The sequence below is a fragment of the Girardinichthys multiradiatus genome, chromosome 5, assembly GCF_021462225.1.
Source record: "Girardinichthys multiradiatus isolate DD_20200921_A chromosome 5, DD_fGirMul_XY1, whole genome shotgun sequence".
Lineage (NCBI taxonomy): Eukaryota > Metazoa > Chordata > Actinopteri > Cyprinodontiformes > Goodeidae > Girardinichthys > Girardinichthys multiradiatus.
In genome coordinates, this window is record NC_061798.1 from 10309026 (window position 1) to 10329152 (window position 20127).

The 20127-nt window shown below is 40.9% G+C and overlaps 1 protein-coding gene across 2 annotated transcripts in view; it reads left to right on the plus strand.

Annotated features, from left to right (window-relative positions):
- The first annotated feature begins 5810 nt into the window (after positions 1–5810).
- The window catches only part of mast1a (microtubule associated serine/threonine kinase 1a), a 147671-nt gene continuing 133354 nt past the window's right edge, over positions 5811–20127 (plus strand). For both annotated transcript variants that reach the window (XM_047365946.1, XM_047365947.1), the window contains exon 1: positions 5811–6905. In XM_047365946.1, coding sequence (XP_047221902.1) covers positions 6867–6905 — 39 coding nt within the window. In that variant the 5' untranslated portion in view covers positions 5811–6866. The remainder of the gene's footprint in view (positions 6906–20127) is intronic.

Consider the following 20127-nt stretch of genomic DNA (forward strand, 5'->3'; position numbering starts at 1 on the left):
AAAGAGCATTTGTGGGCAAGGAGCAAAAGGAGCAGGTGCTCAAGCCCCTTCCAACCTTCCCTCTACACATGCCTAATGCAATTTGCAACAGGAATTTTATTTATTAAATGCTTTTGCTTATTTCACTAAGTCAATTTGAATTTGTTTGTGTTATTGACTTTTCATGTAATGAAACAAGATCTCCGGGAAACTGTGATTGCAGACCTATAGCTATAACTTCACAAATACATTAATAACAAACTGACAAATAACTAAATTAAAGGTTTCTGAGCAGCATGCACAAATGCAGCACTTAAGATTTCTCTAAACTATGATGGTTGATTGTTATGATTGTTAGCCAAATGCACCTGATTTAATGGTGGTTAATGTGGTTAAGAGACTCTTCTCTCTTGACTTATGGATGAACATCCCAGATTACATTTGCACATGCACAGACAGAGCAAGCATGTCAAAATGCAGAAAGAGGCTCTCGCTGTCTGTGAAGAGATTCGAGCTGACCTGGCTCTTGTGAGACAAGCTCACCAAGACGGCAAATGGGATCGCACAAGCAGCAGACAGATTTCAAAATGCAGCCATGCCAAGCTTCAGGAAGCAGGAAGCTGACCTTGTTACCTCCCACAGGGCATTCTTTGAAAAAGGGGTGACATCATTTTTGAGAGCTCTACAACAGAGTAAGAGAATGGTTTTTGCACATCAAAAATCTCCCTTGTATGTGCACTACACTACCACCACCTCCTCCTCTTCTCTCCCCAAATCTATCAGCTCCTAATGAACAAAAAGATGTCAAATTTATGCACTCATATATTATTTACAATGAAACAGAAAAAAGAAGCATAAGGTTAATGTGTTGGCGGAGCCAGGTAGAAGTTAGCCAGGCTAACTAGGTTGTCATTTTATTTTATGGTTTAAATGCCTACATGTTGTTAACCAGGTTTGTTCTTAGAAAATTACTTTTTTCAGTTGTTTATTGGAAGATGTGGAAATACATCTCAATTAGAAAATCATCAAAATTTTAGTTCAACTCAGCCAGTCAAACTCAGAGATTCATCATGCAAGCATTTTAAGGATATATTTCTTTTAATTTTGGATTTTGAGGAAACCTAAGTTCTATTTCTAAGAAAATTACAATATTACGTAAGACCAATAAAGACGGATTTTGAAACATATGTGTCAGCCTAATAAAAAGTATGTCCATGTTGTGTATAGTAAATGCACTCAATACTTGATCTGACGTCCTCTAACATGAATTACTGCATCAATGCGGCGTAACTAAAAGGGATCAGCCTGTGGTTCTGCTGAGATGTATTGGAAGCCCAGGTTGCTTTTGATAGCAGCCTTCGGCTTGTCTGCATTGGTGGGTCTGGTGTCTCTCATCTTCCTCATGACATTACCTCATAGATTCCCTCTAAAGTTTAGATCAGATGAGCTTGCTGACCAGTCTAGTTCAGACTTACTGTGGTTATTAAAACAAATATTGGTACTTCTGGCAGTGTGGGCAGGTGCCAAGTCCTTCTGGAAAATGAAATCAACATCACAATAACAATTGTAAGCACACAGTACTCTAAAATTACCTCCTTGACAGCTTGGCTTGTCATGGCACCCCAAATCATCACTGACTGGAAACCTCACACTGGACATAAAGCAAAGGGGATTCTGTGCCTCTCCACTTGTCCCCAAGATTTCCAAATGACATGCAAACTTTATTCTCATCAGAAAAAAGTACTTTGGACCACTGAGGAACAGTCAGTCATTTTCTACCGCTTATTCCATCGTGGGTTGCAGGGAAGCTGGTGCCTATCTCCAGCAGTCTATGTGCAAAAGGCAGGATCCACCCTGGACAGGTCACCAGTCCATCACAGGGCAACACACAAACAACCAAGCACACACTCATTCATGCACCTAAGGGCAATTTAGAGAGACCAATTAACCTAATAGGCATGTCTTTGGACTGTGGGGGGAAGCCAGAGTACCCGGTGAGAACCCAGGCATGCACAGGGAGAACATGCAAACTCCATACAGAAAGACCCCCAGCTGGGAATTGAACCCAGGACCTTCTTGCTGCAAGGCAACAGTGCTACCAACTGCACCACCGTGTAGTTTTGGAGAGGCCATGTAGACCATATCCTTGATATGTCTGTAGGTAGCAGTTATTTAAGCTCTGACTCTGGTCTCAATCCATGAATTTGCCCTCAAAATCTTGATTTGACTTTGCTTCACAATACTCTTATGTTGCATGTGTACCTATTTCCAACACATTTTTTGCCTCCATTCAACTTTCCATCGATACCAGAGTGAGTCAACCAGAGTGCTTGCACAACACTCTGGTTGACTTGATGACAGCAAGGAGTCTGTAAATGTGGGTTGGCTCATAAGGTACACCAGGATGAATGTCTTTTATAACTTTTTCACCAGCAGGTTAGGACTATCCACAGAACGAACAACATTTTGTTACTTTGACTGCATGTGGGTGGTGTCAATGACAGTCTGCTGGACAACTGTTCAATCGCAGTTAACTCCATTATTGTGTAGGCCATAACATAACGTTTTTGTCATCAAAATCTCTATTTTATTGCTCTCGTGAAATATTCGAATTTTTCTGAGAAACTGAATTTTGGGATTTTATTCGCTGTAAGCCATAATCATTCAAACTAACTAAAACAAATGCTAGAAATAAATCCCTCTGTATGGAATGAATTCATAGGGTCAACTTTTTTAACTGAATTACTGAAATAAATGCTTTTTATATATATTGGTTGTTATGATTGTTAGCCAAATGCACTATATATATTCTAACTTTTTTAGATGCACTTGTGCCATGCCGACCACATTTATTCTCTCGCCTGGTAAAGATGGGCAAAAACCTCAAAATAAATCCAACTTGTTTACAGAAGGAAGTCTGACACAAAAAAAATCTGTTTTAAAGGTGACACTGAGTGCTGCTGTCGGTGAGCCTTGAGGTAAATCCCACACTGAGAGGTGCTGAAGCTTCTAGCTCTATCTGCAAAGTGAAAATGTAACCATTAAGGCCACAGTGTTAAAAGTCTAAATGAATCCCTCTTGTCTCCCAGCATCCTGGAGCCGGACTAGCTGACAGAGTGTTATTCTCTCCTCACCATTCTTCCTAGAGGCTCCCTTTGACCAACATTTCCCTTTTTTATTGCCTTCTTTCCTTTGAAACTGTGTGAAAATCTTTTGGTCCATCACTGTGTGTTCACTGTGATGGACTTTACCCATATAGATGCTTGAGTGTGGTCACAATGATACGAAAACTGTCGATTCTGCCTTGTCACCTGTTTCTGAGTGGGTGACAAGGCAGTCTGTATCCATATCGGCTTGCAGAGTCGGCAGGGTCATATAGGTCGGGAATAATGAAAAAAAGAAAAACAGAAAAAAAGAGATGCAGTATATCTATGAGTAGCATGGCAGTTTTCCTTCTGGTGAAGTTTTCCTAGTCATGCAAAGACATGTGGGACTGGCAAGAGAAGTGTGAGAAGCCGGTATATGTTGTGTCAGTGAATCCCATATGTGGGATGGCAGTGGTGCATATTGAAAATGCATATTGCTAGGTGCCATTATAAACACCAGGTTATGTTGAAGGTTGTTTGTACTCTTAAACTTAAAAATAACTTATTACAGTCGACACAAAAATCAAGGAAATTTGCTGGGGAGTTTTAAGTTTCAGAAGGAGCCTTATCATTTTTCAGGCTTCCCTAACCTCTTCCACAGGATGAAATAAAAAATGTAAAGGTTGCAAATTGATATTGTATGACATCTTAATATCAGTGGGTTAGGTTGATGACTTTAGCTCACACTAGAGAATGAGTTTTCTCACTTGTCTTTCAGCTGTTAAGCAGTTAGTACAAGCTAGTGCTAGCTCTGTTTAAAAATTCAGCTTTGGACCAAATAATTAGTCATAAAATCAACAGAGATATACAATATTTTGTGTGTTCTATATTTAGTGTGAATTTTGTTAACCAATTATGTTATTTGCTGTTTTTCTCTTTGTCATTTTGTTTGTCATTGTTAATAAGGGGGTCATTATTGTTTCCTGGTTCCAGCATATCTCCTTTTTCTTACCCCCTCACGTTTGTCTGTCTACTATGTTTCCTGAACCAGATGCGGTATATTCTGCCTTCAAATTATGAAATCAGTTTCGCAACATCCCATTCTCCTCCTTTTGTTGAGGAAATCTGCCATGACACTGTTAGGCAGCCAGGCCCACCATAACATTTGCCTTTGCTGCCAGAACAAACAACTTGAAAAAAGAAAAAAAAAAGTTAAGGTGACACGCAGTTATGTTTCTCTCCATATTTATCACAAATGGAATTATCTCTATCTCTACAAATTCCCAGATATGTTAGGTTTGTGCTTAATTGAATAAATAATAATACTGTACATAATGGTTTCAGATTTATTTACTATTAAGCAAAGAAAAAAACTGACATTGCTTTTATTGGAAATGACATGCAAAGGAGGGATAGGTTGATATATTAAGACTCTCTTTTCTTAAAGAATCAAATGAGGTCAGAAACCTCTGAGTCACCTTTTCCCATTAACCCTAGTTCTACCTTCAACATCAGTGTTGTGTGAAAAATAGCATATTATCACCTGCTTATTACCTTCAATATCCTCTGTAAAATTCACTGTAAAACATGTATACATGATTTTGTGCCATCTGTTGCAGCTTTCTCCTCGCTGATCTATCAAAGAAATCCACTGGAAATCTGCAAAGAGTTCAGAATACTGCTGCCTGAATTTCACACTGCAACACTCTAATCCCCCTGTAGCGTTTTAAACTGATTTTAAGATTATAAAACTTGTTTTTAAATGTCTTTATTGCTTTGCACCCCATATCTTTGTGGTATGTTCCTTCTCGGTCCAGTGGTAAACTACTGGTGATACCTAAGTGTAAAATAACAAGGAAAGATTCACACTTTTAGTTGTTGTGCATGGCTTTGGGATGTCTTTCCAGAGACTCTGAGACCTATTTAATATTTTCTAACTTTTAAAAGGGTTCTTAAAACTCACTATTTAAGTCTCCTTTTCTTAAATTGCATTTTCATTGTTTTTGAATTTTGTTTTGTTGTTGGGTCTTTGTTTCTCTGCTCTTATCTTCTCTGTTGTACTTATTTAATCTGCAAGCCACTTATCTTTTTACAGTTTCTGATTCCCCTTATGACTATAGAATTTTTTGGGTTCTTTTTTGTTTTTATCCTTCTATTTTTCTCTGTAAAGCACTTTAAAAACAGTGATGTTGAGAAGCTGTTACACAAACAAAGATTTCCTTCTCCTCTTTGTCTTCGTCTTCTTAATGTTATTATTATATAACAACTATTTGCTAATAAACGTTTAGTTAGACATCAGGAGGTTGTAGTCTTTATTTTGTTTTAGATTTTTTAGGAAGAATCAAGTAGTAAAAATTTCAGTTTACCCCAAATATGACATGTTTAGAAATCCAGAATTACACTGTTTTCTTCTACCCACTTTTTGGCTGCCTTAACATTAGACATTAGTCACTTTAATACATTTTCGGGGTAAAGTGATTAATGGTTACCTAACCTAACCCATAATGCAGGATCAAACCCATACCCTGATCCTGTTGTATTTTACCCATCCGTTATTACAGCATGGATATGAGATTACAAGGCAAATGCCACATATAGTTAAATGACGAGGATTTGGTCCATAAGGAGATGAATTATTACAGCATCATTGTCTGAATCATAGGTACCCCTCTGTGGTAAACTCGTCATACCTTCCCTACCAAACCATCTCATCATCACAACTAGAATAAGAGCCAGAATTTTGCACCTTATCAACCGCGGTCTGGTTCACAGTCTCTGGTCGCTGAGGGGTTAAACGTCGTGTGGTTGTAGGAAGTGGGTGGTATACGAGCCGAGGATGGAGCGATGTCTGTGTGGCAAGCAGAGATCCCTTTGAACCGGAGAAGCGACGGTATATCGGAGGAGACCAACCATGGAGTGAACACACCGCTCACCGGATGACAAAAATCCGCGTCCCAGGGAAGTAAAATGAGAAGCGATCGTCCTGTTTCCACCGCCGGTGTTTGAATCTTGCCGTATGCAGTCGCTGCAGATTTCATTTGATGGTGGCGTTGTAAGTGTGTAGATGTTTCAAATGATGAAGGCTCGTAATTAAATGTGCGACAAGCGCAGTGCACTAATAAATGCAATGAGCAAATAGACTGATCTGAACGGTTTGGCGCATTAAGAGGACTTCGGGTGTCAGGTGTTTTGTAGATGACAGAATCACTAAGATACACGATATTGCAAGAAGAAGAATTCAGTGTCCAACCAACAGATGTGAAGGAATTGTTTTGCGTTGGATCGTTGCACAGCGTGCCTGGAAGCGAGGACCTCTGCAAACTTGTTTGAGCTATCTAATCTGTAGTGTGATAACCTTCGGTCTGGCCGTCTGGGTTCCTTTCCTTGCAAGGACTCGTCTCTAACACTCAGCTGGACTTCAGTTCAACCTTCTGATCTCTCCATGCTGTCTCCCCACCAAAGACAGCATGTCTGACAGCATGGAGTGTCTGCTCGGGTGGAACACAGGAGCTACACTTAATTATGAGCCTTGTTCAAAGATGAGTGTGTTGTTTTAGCTGTAAACCAACGCCTCGTCTATGTTTCGCATTTCTATTTATAACAACAGCCATGATACAGATTTAAAGTCTTTGATTTTCCCCTGAAAATTGGTGTGGACACACAGCGAGGTGTTCTGCTGTGATGGTAAATCGTGAACCGTGCTGGTTCGCTGGAAGCAACGCGAGACTTGGCTCCATACTTTAAACATTAGGAACGAGGAGCCACGAGACCCGCCAACAGGTGTAAGCCCGGGCACGCGCCATGGATGATTCTGGCATCATCCGAAGACGGAGGCTCCAGGTGAGGACTTTTTAACACCAGTTTTAATAGTTTTTTTTTTTTTTTTTTAGAAATGAACTGTGTATACAGACTATAATTAGCTCTTAATATACTTTCTGTCATCCATAATACTATTTTTTTCTTTTAGAATGACACATACTTCCCCCAACACCCTTCTTCCTCTGGTTATTGACCAATATGTTGCCTATTGCTTGAAAATTCTGGATACGACTTTTCTACATGAAAGTAGACAAGTAATAAATAAGTTAATTTTCTCAGTGGGTGAAGTCATCACATAAAGGACTCTATTGTTCTATCGGTCAGTTAAGAATTAACTGTACTCTTTAGTGGTGGCACTTTCATATTAAAATTAATTCTGTGCCATACTAACATCTGTATTTCCTAATACCTGGCAAGTGTTTAATGGTATTTCATTTGTTTTAACCAATTTTTCATGGTTCATAATTCTGTTGCGCAAAGGTGATTTATCCAAGTGTTGGATTATTCTTATCTTTTTATTTTGGCATTTAATTTGGCATTAAGTCTTTGTAATGTGTACAAAACAAAAGTAGAGATATTTTTAAAAGACAACATTTTATAGTCAAAATTTATAGTAGGATAAAATGATATATGTTTCAGCTCATGGCTGGGAAGGCAACAAGAATCTTTTTATTGCTGCAGCAGCACAATACTCCTGGAGACAATTGTAATGCTGACTTCAAAGATGTCCAATACTCTTGTACTCTGAGCCCGTAGCTAGCTTGCAATGGCCTGTCTCTTCCTTAAGGGCCCCCAATCACGGAGTGTTGCATGTTATCGCTCTGGAGCTGGATGCGGTTTGTTGCACAGGAAGCTAAACATTTGTTCAGACATCCTGAAGTTCTGCAACCACAGTACATTCATGAGACCGAGAACAACAACATCCCACCACTGGGAGGCTTGGTTAAACACCAAGACTGACGGTTTGCAGCAATAAATTTCCAACAGGAAATCCATCTGAAACACACATACATATTACAATAATTAATATCATTAACCATGAAATCGTTGTACTCTGGGCTTATTGTGTATAAGACCACTATAGCATGCTAGCATTAGGTATCATTAGCTTACCCTCACATGTTGTCTACCTCGTACCTTTCAGTTTGATACCGCTGTATGGCTTCCCTCAGTCTCCTGTACTTATCCACTGTGTTTCGTCTTTCTGCCTGGAGTCTTATCTGGCTGTCTTCTTTTACTTTGAATCTGACCTAAAACATTAGTCTGAGCAGCAGGTTTACTATTGTTTCAGTGTTTTCCATTATTGCTTTGTCACGTAACGTTTTTGGCCACCTTCCTATGACAACCCCACCCACACTGAAGTGGTACTCAATTGTAATGGAAAACGACCCGAACCGTGTAGAGTCAAGTATAGTCAAGTCAAGGCTAGCAGGTACTAATGGAAAAGAGCCTTAATAGGGATGTCAAGGTCACTAACGAGGCCATAAAGGACATGTCATTCAATGGCCCTACCCTCTATTTAACTCAATGCTTGGATTGTTGCTTGATGATCCTAACGATGCCATGGGAGGTATTGTGATCATGCTACAAGGTGTGGCTGCTTAACAGGCATGCCACTAGCCAAATGTAGTTTTAAAACAATCTTATCATTATACTTGTCATGAGTGGTGGTAATTTCCACAACATCAGTGTCTATGTTTTATGCAACCAGAAATATTTTCAATCAGCTGAATTAGTTTTTTTGTCGGCAAAAGAGAAGTGTAGTAGCCTTCTTTCAGGGGGCTAACCAGCAGTTTGCAACTACAGGCCAGGGGAAGGGCAGTGTTGCTATACTCCATGCTTCTTACAGTTGTAGAAACTCCATTCCATCTGGCATTTTCCAGGACTTCAAACTAATGTTGACTAAACAGTTTTAAATCGTAACCTTTTAAAACCTTGATGTACCTTGAGTCATTAAGCTGGTTGTAGGTCTTGTGCTGCAAGACCTAACAACTAAAGGAAAAAGTTAGACATGCATACAATTAAGCTCACAATGATAAATGCAAAATGAATAGATTGTTTACTGCCATTATTCCATGACTGTTGCTCAGTTTAGATGAATAATCTAACCTGTATATTAGATATTCTTTGAGATGTGGATCTGTGTGACTTCTAGACTGACCAGTTGGATAACTGTTGTCATTGCACTGGGAGAGACACAATGGTTTTATTCACACAACTATCTGACATTTGTTTCTCTTTCGGATTTGAATCATTAATCATATATCAGTCCTCAGCAAAAATATTGCTTTTATTTTGCTTTAAATTAGCTCAATTGTTATTTTATTGGATAATCATAATGTGTATGAACAATGAGAAAAATAGACACATTGAAGTAGGTTGGCATGTTTTGTCCAGCAGCTAATCTTTTGTATGTTAAATAAATAATTTTGAACTTGTAAATATGGGCCAGTTGTACTGTAAAGATCTTAATATTTACCAGTCACTTCCTGATTGAATTGGTGTTATATTTATTGCCACCATAAATACAGTATTCTTTTGGCATTTTGATTCTGGTCACTTTTTAACCTCAAAAAAGAAAATAAAACATAACTCTCCCTAAGCAAAAACACGTTTATTTTATAGAGATGAAAATATGAAGAATTATGCATTTTTTGTGTAAACAAATGCATAATTTTGAAGTATAAGAAGAATGAAGCTGATAATATCTGCTTTTGCTTGAATAAAGAACTATAAATGGTATGTCCTGATCTAAAAGTAATATGCTTTTTTATTGAGGTCTTGTTTCAATGTTAGACACAAGTGTGTTTATTTATTTAATTAATTCAACTTAATAATGGTTCTATTTAAACACATACAGTACTTTGATAATCTATATTATCTTTTTGATAATAAAGTCAAATGTTGACACAAAAGTTTTAAAAGGACAGCACTTGCAGTTCTACAGCGAGTTAAAAAAACATTAATGCTGGATTTGCTGTCTACGTAGTTTCAGAAAGACACTTTATTACGTTTGAATAGAAATCCATGGTAAAGAAGTGTTATTCGGTTTTCATTCTGATATATCTGTGTTACCATTTTGTTCCCTTGTACCTTTGCCATACCAATAATCAAGATTGTCCAGTGTGTGAATGCACAACATTTGTCTTCATGTACATATGAAATCGACCCCCACCCCATGTTTCTTCTCTCCATTTTCACTGAAGTGATCAATATCCATATCTCACACAGAGGAGGTCTAAATGCTGAGGATATGGGGCCGTTGTCAGGCCCATTAGCAGGACTTAATGGTGGCCTAAGAGCCCTTTGTGCCCTCAGGGAGGAAGAGCAACCACCAGCAGCAGGACTAGCTGAAGAGCTTGAGGGCAGTGGGATGAGGGGGGCAAAGATAGAATGGAAGTAGGCAGCAGCTGTGGGCTATGAGACAGCCTGTTTAAATGGCTGTAATGTCTGGGTCTGCGGGTTGGGGGTTTGTGCTCACAATTTAAAAATCAAATGCTAGTGTAATTTTCTTTACATTTTCCAAAAGATTATTATAATTCATGTATAATTATTGTCATGGAAGAGGCTGAGTAGGTGGAATAAATTCTTCCTTTACAGTTAAATAGTGCAGGTTAATCATCTTTTACATCATATGATAAACATATCAATGCACTTCCTTAAGGAGGATACTAAACAGATAAGGCATAGCTACTGTCTGCTGTTTTTTTCTGACTCCCGTTTTCAGTTAGCATTTAAAGTACTTTGTCCCAAGATGTTCACTTGAACCTTTTCTTTCACATTTCTGCTTATATCATTATGACAGATTCTGCAGTCATTATTACCACAACAGCGAAAGAACTAAGGTGTTATTTTAGCCCAAAAATGCAAAAAAGGTAAAAAGTTAGATTTAATGTTGATGAATGGATGGGTTTCTATCTGTAGGCCATTAGTGAAAATATAGCTGTCTCTTAGGCATAATGGTGCAGGCATTCACTGTCTCCTCCCTGCTGTCGATTAAAATTTGTTCTACCCAGCCAAATCTTAAAATCAAATGATGTTAACATTCTAACAGAATAATTTCTAACAGTAAAATGTTACCGTTTATGGAGATTTATGGAAAAAAAAAAGACCACTGTTTTTAAATGCTCCCAAACCAGATCTGGATGACTTTTGGCCCTTTAGATGTTACAGAGAGGCATGTGGCGGTCAAACAAATTTTTTTTAATGAAAAATGCATGAAGTGTTAATTGCGCATGTATATTCAAATACACTATTTTATTTTAAAGATGGCCTAATATATTGAAGGCAATTGCATTCCATATTGTTTTCATCAATGTTGGCTAATACTAAAAAGAAACGCATTAGCGTTTCCCCTATGACTATATTAGGGGAGCTCCCCACCCTTGAACAGCATCCCCTGGTTCGCTGTGAAAGTAAAGTTGAATTATTTTTTAGATAGAATATAAGGATCACAACAGAAATTGTTTAAGATTACCTTTCCTATAGAACAGGTCTTTAACTTCTTTTTTTGATTAACAAGACTAGCCTTATGTTATTCATCTTATTTATACAACAGCATTATATTTCTGCCTCTACATGGTTGTGGGCGTACAATTCTCCTCTGCTATATGGTTTGGGCACAGTGAAGTTCTGTCCCAAAGTCCCCTTACAAATGTATGTTCAGTAGGTGTGGGTATGTAGCTATCTGAAGGCATGGCACAATTTAAAAAAGTTACCATTTCAAAACTATACCCTTGTTCTTACTGGTAAATGTCCCTTTAAGATGTTATAGAAAGTTCAGGAGTGAGCAGAGTTTCCTTTGATTGTATAAGAAGAGTCCCCTGGAGCTTGACCCTCCCCTACGTGTTTTTGGCGCACTTGTCTCTGTCTTGGTTACAAGACAGAAATTCAACAGTTTGGAATATCGCTGGAAGGAAAGGATTTCATCACTGTTACTGATGTAATGCTTTTGTGGGAGTGCAGGAACAAGCGATAATGTTCATTACAAAATCATGTTTACTTGAAAACATTAATTAAATTCAGTGGGTGTTTATTTTATATTTTCTTCGATCATGACCTTGCTGATTTGTGGTGTTGTATATGTTTGAGAGGAGGGATGGGCAGCAAGGCACTGGCACAAATCACCCCTGGGGGCCAGCTCATCAACTGGCCCCTCTTGTCTTGTCCCTCGTACCCCTCACCAATACAGCGCCAACCAAGGCCAGGGGCCCCCCAAAGATACCAAAGATATATAAAAAAGATACCAGAAGGGAGTTTCCACAGGGCCACCCCCATGAACAGGAGCAGTCTGGGAAAACCCCAGCCAGACAAGCGAAGTGAGCCCACTGCCAGAAACTCCAGACCCAAAGACCCGCTGGACCAACCAGTACCACAGGCACCACACAGGCCCTTGGCAGATGCACCCCCACTATCCACCAGCGCAAGACCCAAATGCCTTTACCCCCTCCCAACTAAAGAACCTATTCTGCCCCCCCCCCCATCCCCAGCCCACCAAGCCCCAGCCACCACAGCCTCCGGCCCACCCACTGGGCCAGAGACGCTGATCAGGCAGCCACTCCATCAAGAACTGGAGCAGGTCCCAAGCCGCCCGGGGACCCAGCCCCAACCCGACAATATCAGCCAGGAGCGGCAGCGGGCCAGACAAGAGGGCACTGTGATCCACCGCCTCAGTGCTGGCAGCCGCAGCACCCAACCATAAACACCTCCTTGCCTGACCCACCACAACCCCAGGGCAGCACCCAAATGCTCAGTCTGCCAAGGGACAGCATTGCTCTGGTGCCAGCATCCCCATAACCCTTGGTACCCGATACTGAGGCAACAAAGCCCATACCCCCTACACCACTAAGTGATGTATCTAAATGTTGGAGACCAAACCCGCTGACATTATATGATATCCATTTCTAAATAGAGGATAGAGTATTGGCCCTTTTCTATTAGAACCTACTCTACTCGACTCATCAGGGGTCGGCTCTACACTACATAGTTTGGTTCGTTTTCCATTACAATTGCGTACCATCTCAATGTGGGTGGGATCATTAATAGCAGGGCGGCCCCTCAGTTCAAAAAAGTAATGTGATATTATTTTTATGTGACACAAACACAACAAAAGCCATGGACTGCTGCTCAGTCTATGGCTGTTGACTCACAGAGCCAGAGAAGGCTGGGGGCAGCAAGATGAAGCATTGCTGAAGTACAGGAGAGAGAAAGAAGCCATGAAGTGGTATCAAACCAAAGGATACAGGTTGGATGACGTGTGAGGTCAAGCTAATGCTACCTAATGCTAGCTTGCTAAAGTGGTCATATATACAATAAGCCAAGCGTACAGTGATTTAACAGTTGAAGATATTAGTTATTACAATATGTATGCTGTGACTAGTGACACCACCCCATACCCAATCAGTGACCAAAGTCTTCTAACGTTGTGTTTTCAGCACAGCACGGCACCGTTGGAACCATATCCAACCAGGTACAAAAAATAGTAAGGGTTCCACGCAACAATTACTGATGGAAAAGCCTAAAAAGCCAGTAGAGCCGTGCCGAACCGCACTGAGTAGGGACTAGTGGAAAAGGGCCATAACACAACGCTGTCCTTCCCCCGCCCAATCACGTGCACTCTGGGTCATCTGGCTGATGGAAGGCTGCTACACTTTTCCCTTGTTTACAACAAAGTCAGCTACTCGTTGTCTTCTGTTTCATCCGGGACCGGGTCGCGGGGCAGCAGACTCAGTAGAGACACCCAGACGTCCCTCTCCCCAGACACCTCCTCCAGCTCCTCCAGGGGAAGCCCAAGGCGTTCCCAGGCCAGCCGAGAGACCTAGTACTTCCAGCATGTCCTGGGCCGTCCCCTGGGCCTCCTCCCAGTGGGACGTTCCAGGAACACCTCCCGAGGAAGGCGTCCAGGAGGCATCCGGTATAGATGCCCGAGCCACCTCAACTGGCTCCTCTCGATGTGGAGGATCAGCGGCTCTACTCTGAGTTCCTCCAGGATGGCCGAGCTCCTCACCCTATCTCTAAGGGAGTTTCCGGCCACCCTACGGAGGAAGCTCATTTCAGCCGCTTGTATCCGGGATCTCGTTCTTTAGGTCATGACCCAAAGTTCAGGGCCATAGGTGAGGGTAGGAACGTAGACCGACCGGTAAATCGAGAGCTTCACTTTTCGGCTTAGCTCTCTCTTCTCCACAATGTACCGGCACAGGGTCCCCATTACTGTAGTTGCCGCACCAATTGTCTGACTCGTCACCCAGAGCCTGTTTGCCATAGGAGACCCTACCAGGGGCATTTAAGCCCCAGACAACATAGCCTCTAGGATCATTCGAGCACTCAAACCCCTCCACCACGTCAAGGTGGCGGTTCAAGGTTCAAAGTCAGCTATTTGGAAATATTTTCCACTACAAAAAAACTGTGACAATAAAACTTATTACATTTTGTAATTATCAATATGTTACATTTTCGCAGCAGTAGGCATAATTGTTGGTTTTTTTGTTTTAAATGAAAGCAATTAGATCATGTTATATGTTTTTCTTTTAAATGTTTTTGTTCATACCGTAGTATTTTTTACTCAAGGCTATATGACAAGAATCTTACACCAACCCATGCCCAAACATTCTTGATTTAATTGTAATTTAAATTCTATCAAAATGAGTAGATGTTGCTGCTTTTAATATTTTATCAGCCTTTCACTCCTTTCACAGCCTTGTGGTGGTGGTTGAGAGAGATACATCATTTAAAGCCCACCAAATAAATTACCATCAGTCTTTGACTTATAATAACATCTTATTTAGAGAAACACTATATGAAACACTGAGGTGTAGCAGGGCTGCATGAATACTGTGGAGAGCTTGTAAGGCTCCTATGGCACTTTTTCTAACAAAATGTCTTTAGACATGATGTGTTGGCTAATGTAACATTATAAACCTTTGATTTTAAGCATTGTACATTTATTTATAGTTTAAGCTACTTCGTTTTGTAATGTGATGCAATTAAAAAAATAAAAATGATATTATTTATTATTAAGCAATAGCTTAATGGGTATTTCAAGACAGAAGATAATACATTATCTATAGTACAACATGAGGAAGGCGTAATTGTATAAAAAATGGATGCTGCCCAGCTCTACTTTTATCGCAGAGGAATCTGATCTGCAACCAAACTGGTTGGCAGTGAGATATGGCCTGAGGCTTATAATTTAGTTTGTAATGAAGCTTGTAAAAATAGAAAATAGATCAGCTTAAAAGATGATTAGCACTGTGATCTGTGGCATCAGTCGGTGTATTTTATTTGACTGTAGCTGTATGATAGTGCCTGACTAACGTAAGTTGATTTCATAATCAGCTTTATTGCCAAGTTTGTAGTGTAATGGAAAATTCTTTTAAAGTGCTCTGATCTTCCCTTCACCTCTCTCATTTGATTCTGTGTTTTATCACTCAGAGGTGATCTTCCATCTACCTCTCTCCTCTGACCTCTGTGTTTTATTAGTGTTCTGTTATTTAGAGCAGATGGACTCTAAATTCATTATCAGGAGGTTTATGGTTAACACTCCCTCATGTGTATGCCTCAAGGGAGGGTAGATGGGTGCCCTCATAAATAACCTTGTTACCTCTGACCCGGGGAGGGTCTGGAGGCAATATGTTTGAAACTCTTTGAAGTTGAGATAACACCCTCATTTGTGGTATAAATACTTGTGTGTGATTTCTGTTCGTGGCTCTGCTTATTTGACTAGCTCAGTGACAGAGTCATTCAAACGCTAAATGTCTTTGAATAAAACTTTTATAAGATAAAGTCCGGTCTTTCTTTGTTTAATGAGTTAATTTCTCTCCAACTTTGATAAGAAAATCCACCACAGTACATACAACAAACAAGGAATTTGACTCCGGTACACTTTGCTCTCTGGGTTTCTTTTTTGTTTTTTTGTGTTATAAGATATATTCTGCATATAGCCTTATGTCTATAAATACATATATACAATATACACATATACAAAGGTGGATTTGTAACTTCAGTATGAGGTTTTTTGGTACTCTATTAAATGTTCATCAGAGAAACAGCCTGGGGAAGAAACTATCTCTGTGGCGGCTGGTTTTTGTAAACAGCGCTCTGCAACGACGGCCTGAGGGTAGTACTCTAAACAGTTTGTGTGCAGGGTGTGTGGGGTCTGCAGAGATTTTGGCAGCTTTTTTTTTTACCCTAGACCTGTATAAGTTCTGGATGGAGGGAAGGTCAGCCCTGATTATTCTCTCTGCAGTCCTGATTATTCGTGGCAGTCTGGACCTGTCCTGTTTTGTGGATGAGCCAAACCACACTGAGATGGATGAAGACAGGACAGATTGAATGATGGCAGTGTAGAAGATGACCAGCAGCTCCTGTGGAAGGTTGAACTTCTTGAGTTGCCTCAGGAAGTACAGTCTCTGCTGGGCCTTCTTACGAACATTGTCTATGTGTGAAGACCATCTCAGGTCCTCAGAGATGGTGGTTCCTAAGAACCTGAAGTGGTCCACGGCTGATACAGTGTTGTTGAGGATGGTGAGGGGGGTGTATGGGGGTGGTGTTCTCCGAAAGTCCACCACCATTTCCACAGTCTTGAGTGGGTTCAGTTCAAGGTAGTTCTGACTGCACCAGTGTACCAGCCGATCTACCTGCTGTCTGTATGCAGACTCATCACCATCCTGGATCAGTCCAATGACAGTGGTGTCATCTGCAGACTTAAGGAGTTTCACGGACGAGTCCGATGAGGTGCAGTCATTTGTGTACAGAGAGAAGAGGAGTGGGGATAGAACACATCCCTGGGGGTCACCAGTACTTATTGATCTGGATCGGGAGAAGATGCTCCCCAGTCTCACCTGCTGCTGTCTGTCCGTCAGGAAGCTGTTGATCCACTGACAGGTGGAGGCTGGGACGTTGAGCTGGGTGAGCTTCTGGTGGAGGATGTCTGGTATGATGGTGTTGAAGGCCGAGCTGAAGTCTACAAACAGGATCCTGTCGTACGTCCCTGGGTGGTCGAGGTGTTGCAGGATGAAGTGTAGACCTAAGTTAACAGCATCATCTGCTGACCTGTTTGCTCGGTAAGCAAATTGCAGGGGGTCCAGCAGGGGGCCTGTGATGTCTTTTAGGTGCTTCAACACCAGCCGCTCAAAGGATTTCATGACCACAGACGTCAGGGCTACAGGCCTGTAGTCATTTAATCCTACGATGGTGGGTTTCTTGGGAACCGGGATGATGGTGGATCGTTTGAGGCAGGAGGGGACCTCACATTTCTCCAGTGATTTGTTGAAGATCCTTGTGAAGATCGGAGCGAGTTGATGTGTACAGGTTTTCAGACATGATGGGGAGAAGTTATCAGGTCCTCCAGCTTTCTTTGTTTCATGCGCTGAAAGAGCCTGTTTACATCTTCCTCGGAGATCTTTATTGCAGGCAAAGGATCTGAAGGTAGGGGTTGGTTACTTTATGGGAGGAATTTGTTCCTGAATGGGATGTGGAGGAGATGGTTTGAGGTGTGAACATCTTCCTGTCATGTCTACTTTTCAACTCAAGCAAAACATCTTTCTGCAATTGTAGGTGTGTTTGGAGTACACTTATGCTTAACCCATGTGCTCTTTTACTCACGCTGACAAACAAAAGCATGTCTCATCCCTCAGTGAGGTAGGAGTATAGAGTGTGCTACTTACACACACACTTGGAAGCATAATTTGTCCAATATTTTGTTCTGGGCCGTGTGCCCATTTCCAATATGCTAAACACAGGGGATAAGAGTGTGATCACTGCAAGGAACCAGTTCTCAGTGCCAAGTCCTGTCACTCACTGCTCTGTTCTGCCTCAACATGTGCTTCTGATGTCAGTATTAATCAGGAAAGTTTGAGTTTGAACGTAGAGAGTTAAGCCTCTACAAAACAATACAACATATGAAATCCAGAAAGTATTTTGGAATAACCTAATAAAAACTCAAACCGAGTAAGTTCTTATATCCCTGTTGTTATTTCCACAATTTTTTCATTTCTTGTGAATAGTTTTTTTTATGCACATAGATACATGCACAGTTATCTTGTTCCCAGCCTAATCTCTGAAGCAGATAAAAATGCAGTTTTAAGTTTTAAGATCCATTTGAAACAAAGCTATGACTTGAAATCTTCAATGGCAGGATTCTAAATTTAAGACTTTTGAATAAAACTTATTAAACCAAGGAATACACTGTGGGATGTTTGTCTTCCAGCCTGCTGTTAGTTTGGCAGTAAAATCAGAGCAGACGCCTTCTAATTTACCCAGAACACTAGCCCTGCATATTAAAATTTTTATGTCTTTGTTTGCTGTTTGGCCTTTGTTTCTCCTTTGTTGTTAAATGTAGTCATGACAAAAAAGTACACCACGTTTCAGTTCTAAGGTTTTATACATTAAATTATCTGGACTTTACCAGGTTATTGGATTGTTGCAGTTTTCTAACAGAATCCACAATGTCGTTATTTATCAGACAAACAGAAGTGTGTGGAAAAAAACGTTTCACCCAGTGATTCAATAGCTTGTAGACCCACTGTTAGCAGCAATAAGTAAACGTAGCAGCCCCACATCATGGCAATGTAATAAGTCAATGAAGTTTGAAGGTTTTTCTTTCTGTACAGCTCTCTTAAGGTCCCACCACAGCAATTCTATCAGGTTGACATCTAGACTTTGGCTGAGCTATTGCAACAATCTACTACTGTGTTTGGCTTTTTGACAATGATCCAGTTTGTGCCTAGCCTTAGTTTGTGAACAAATGGACTCATATTTAACTCTGGCATACTGTGGTTTACAGACAAGTTCGTGGTCAACAATCAGTGACTGTAAAGTGTTCAGATCCTGTGGCTACTAAACACTAAAATCATCACCTCTCCACCACCATGTGCGACAGTTTTTATGTTGTGTTTGTGCTGAATTTGCCAGACCCTGCTCTATGCAAACATGTGTACTTCAGTCACATCTGTCCACAGGACATTGTTCTAAAAGAAACATAACACTTCTAAAAGAAACATAACACTTCTAAAAGAAACATAACACAGCTAAATTGAATTGAACCTGTATGGTGCACATGCATGGTTATCAAATAATCAAGTTCTTCAATTAGCAAAATCTGCCTGCTACTTATACAGGGGTTGGACTATGAAACTGAAACACCTGTCATTTTAGTGTGGGAGGTTTCATGGCTAAATTGAACCAGCCTGGTAACCAGTCTTCATTGATTGCACATTGCACCAGTAAGAGCAGAGTGTGAAGGTTCAATTATCAGGGTAAGAGCACACTTTTGCTCAAAATATTGAAATGTACACAACATTATGGGTGACATACCAGAGTTCAAAAGAGGACAAATTGTTGGTGCACGTCTTGCTGGCACATCTGTGACCAAGACAGCAAGTCTTTGTGATGTATCAAGAGCCACGGTATCCAGGGTAAGGTCAGCATACCACCAAGAAGGACGAACCACATCCAACAGGATTAACTGTGGACGTGAGAGGAAGCTGTCTGAAAGGGATGTTCGGGTGCTAACCCGCATTGTATCCAAAAAACATAAAACCACGGCTTCCCAAATCACGGCAGAATTAAATGTGCACCTCAACTCTCTTGTTTCCACCAGAACTGTCCGTCGGGAGCTCCACAGGGTCAATATACACGGCTGGGCTGCTATAGCCAAACCTTTGGTCACTCATGCCAATGCCAAATGTCGGTTTCAATGGTGCAAGGAGCGCAAATCTTGGGCTGTGGACAATGTGAAACATGTATTGTTCTCTGATGAGTCCACCTTTACTGTTTTCCCCACATCCGGGAGAGTTACGGTGTGGAGAAGCCCCAAAGAAGCGTACCACCCAGACTGTTGCATGCCCAGAGTGAAGCATGGGGGTGGATCAGTGATGGTTTGGGCTGCCATATCATGGCATTCCCTTGGCCCAATACTTGTGCTAGATGGGCGCGTCACTGCCAAGGACTACCGAACCATTCTTGAGGACCATGTGCATCCAATGGTTCAAACATTGTATCCTGAAGGCGGTGCCGTGTATCAGGATGACAATGCACCAATACACACAGCAAGACTGGTGAAAGATTGGTTTGATGAACATGAAAGTGAAGTTGAACATCTCCCATGGCCTGCACAGTCACCAGATCTAAATATTATTGAGCCACTTTGGGGTGTTTTGGAGGAGCGAAGTCAGGAAACGTTTTCCTCACCAGTATCACGTAGTGACCTGGCCACTATCCTGCAAGAAGAATGGCTTAAAATCCC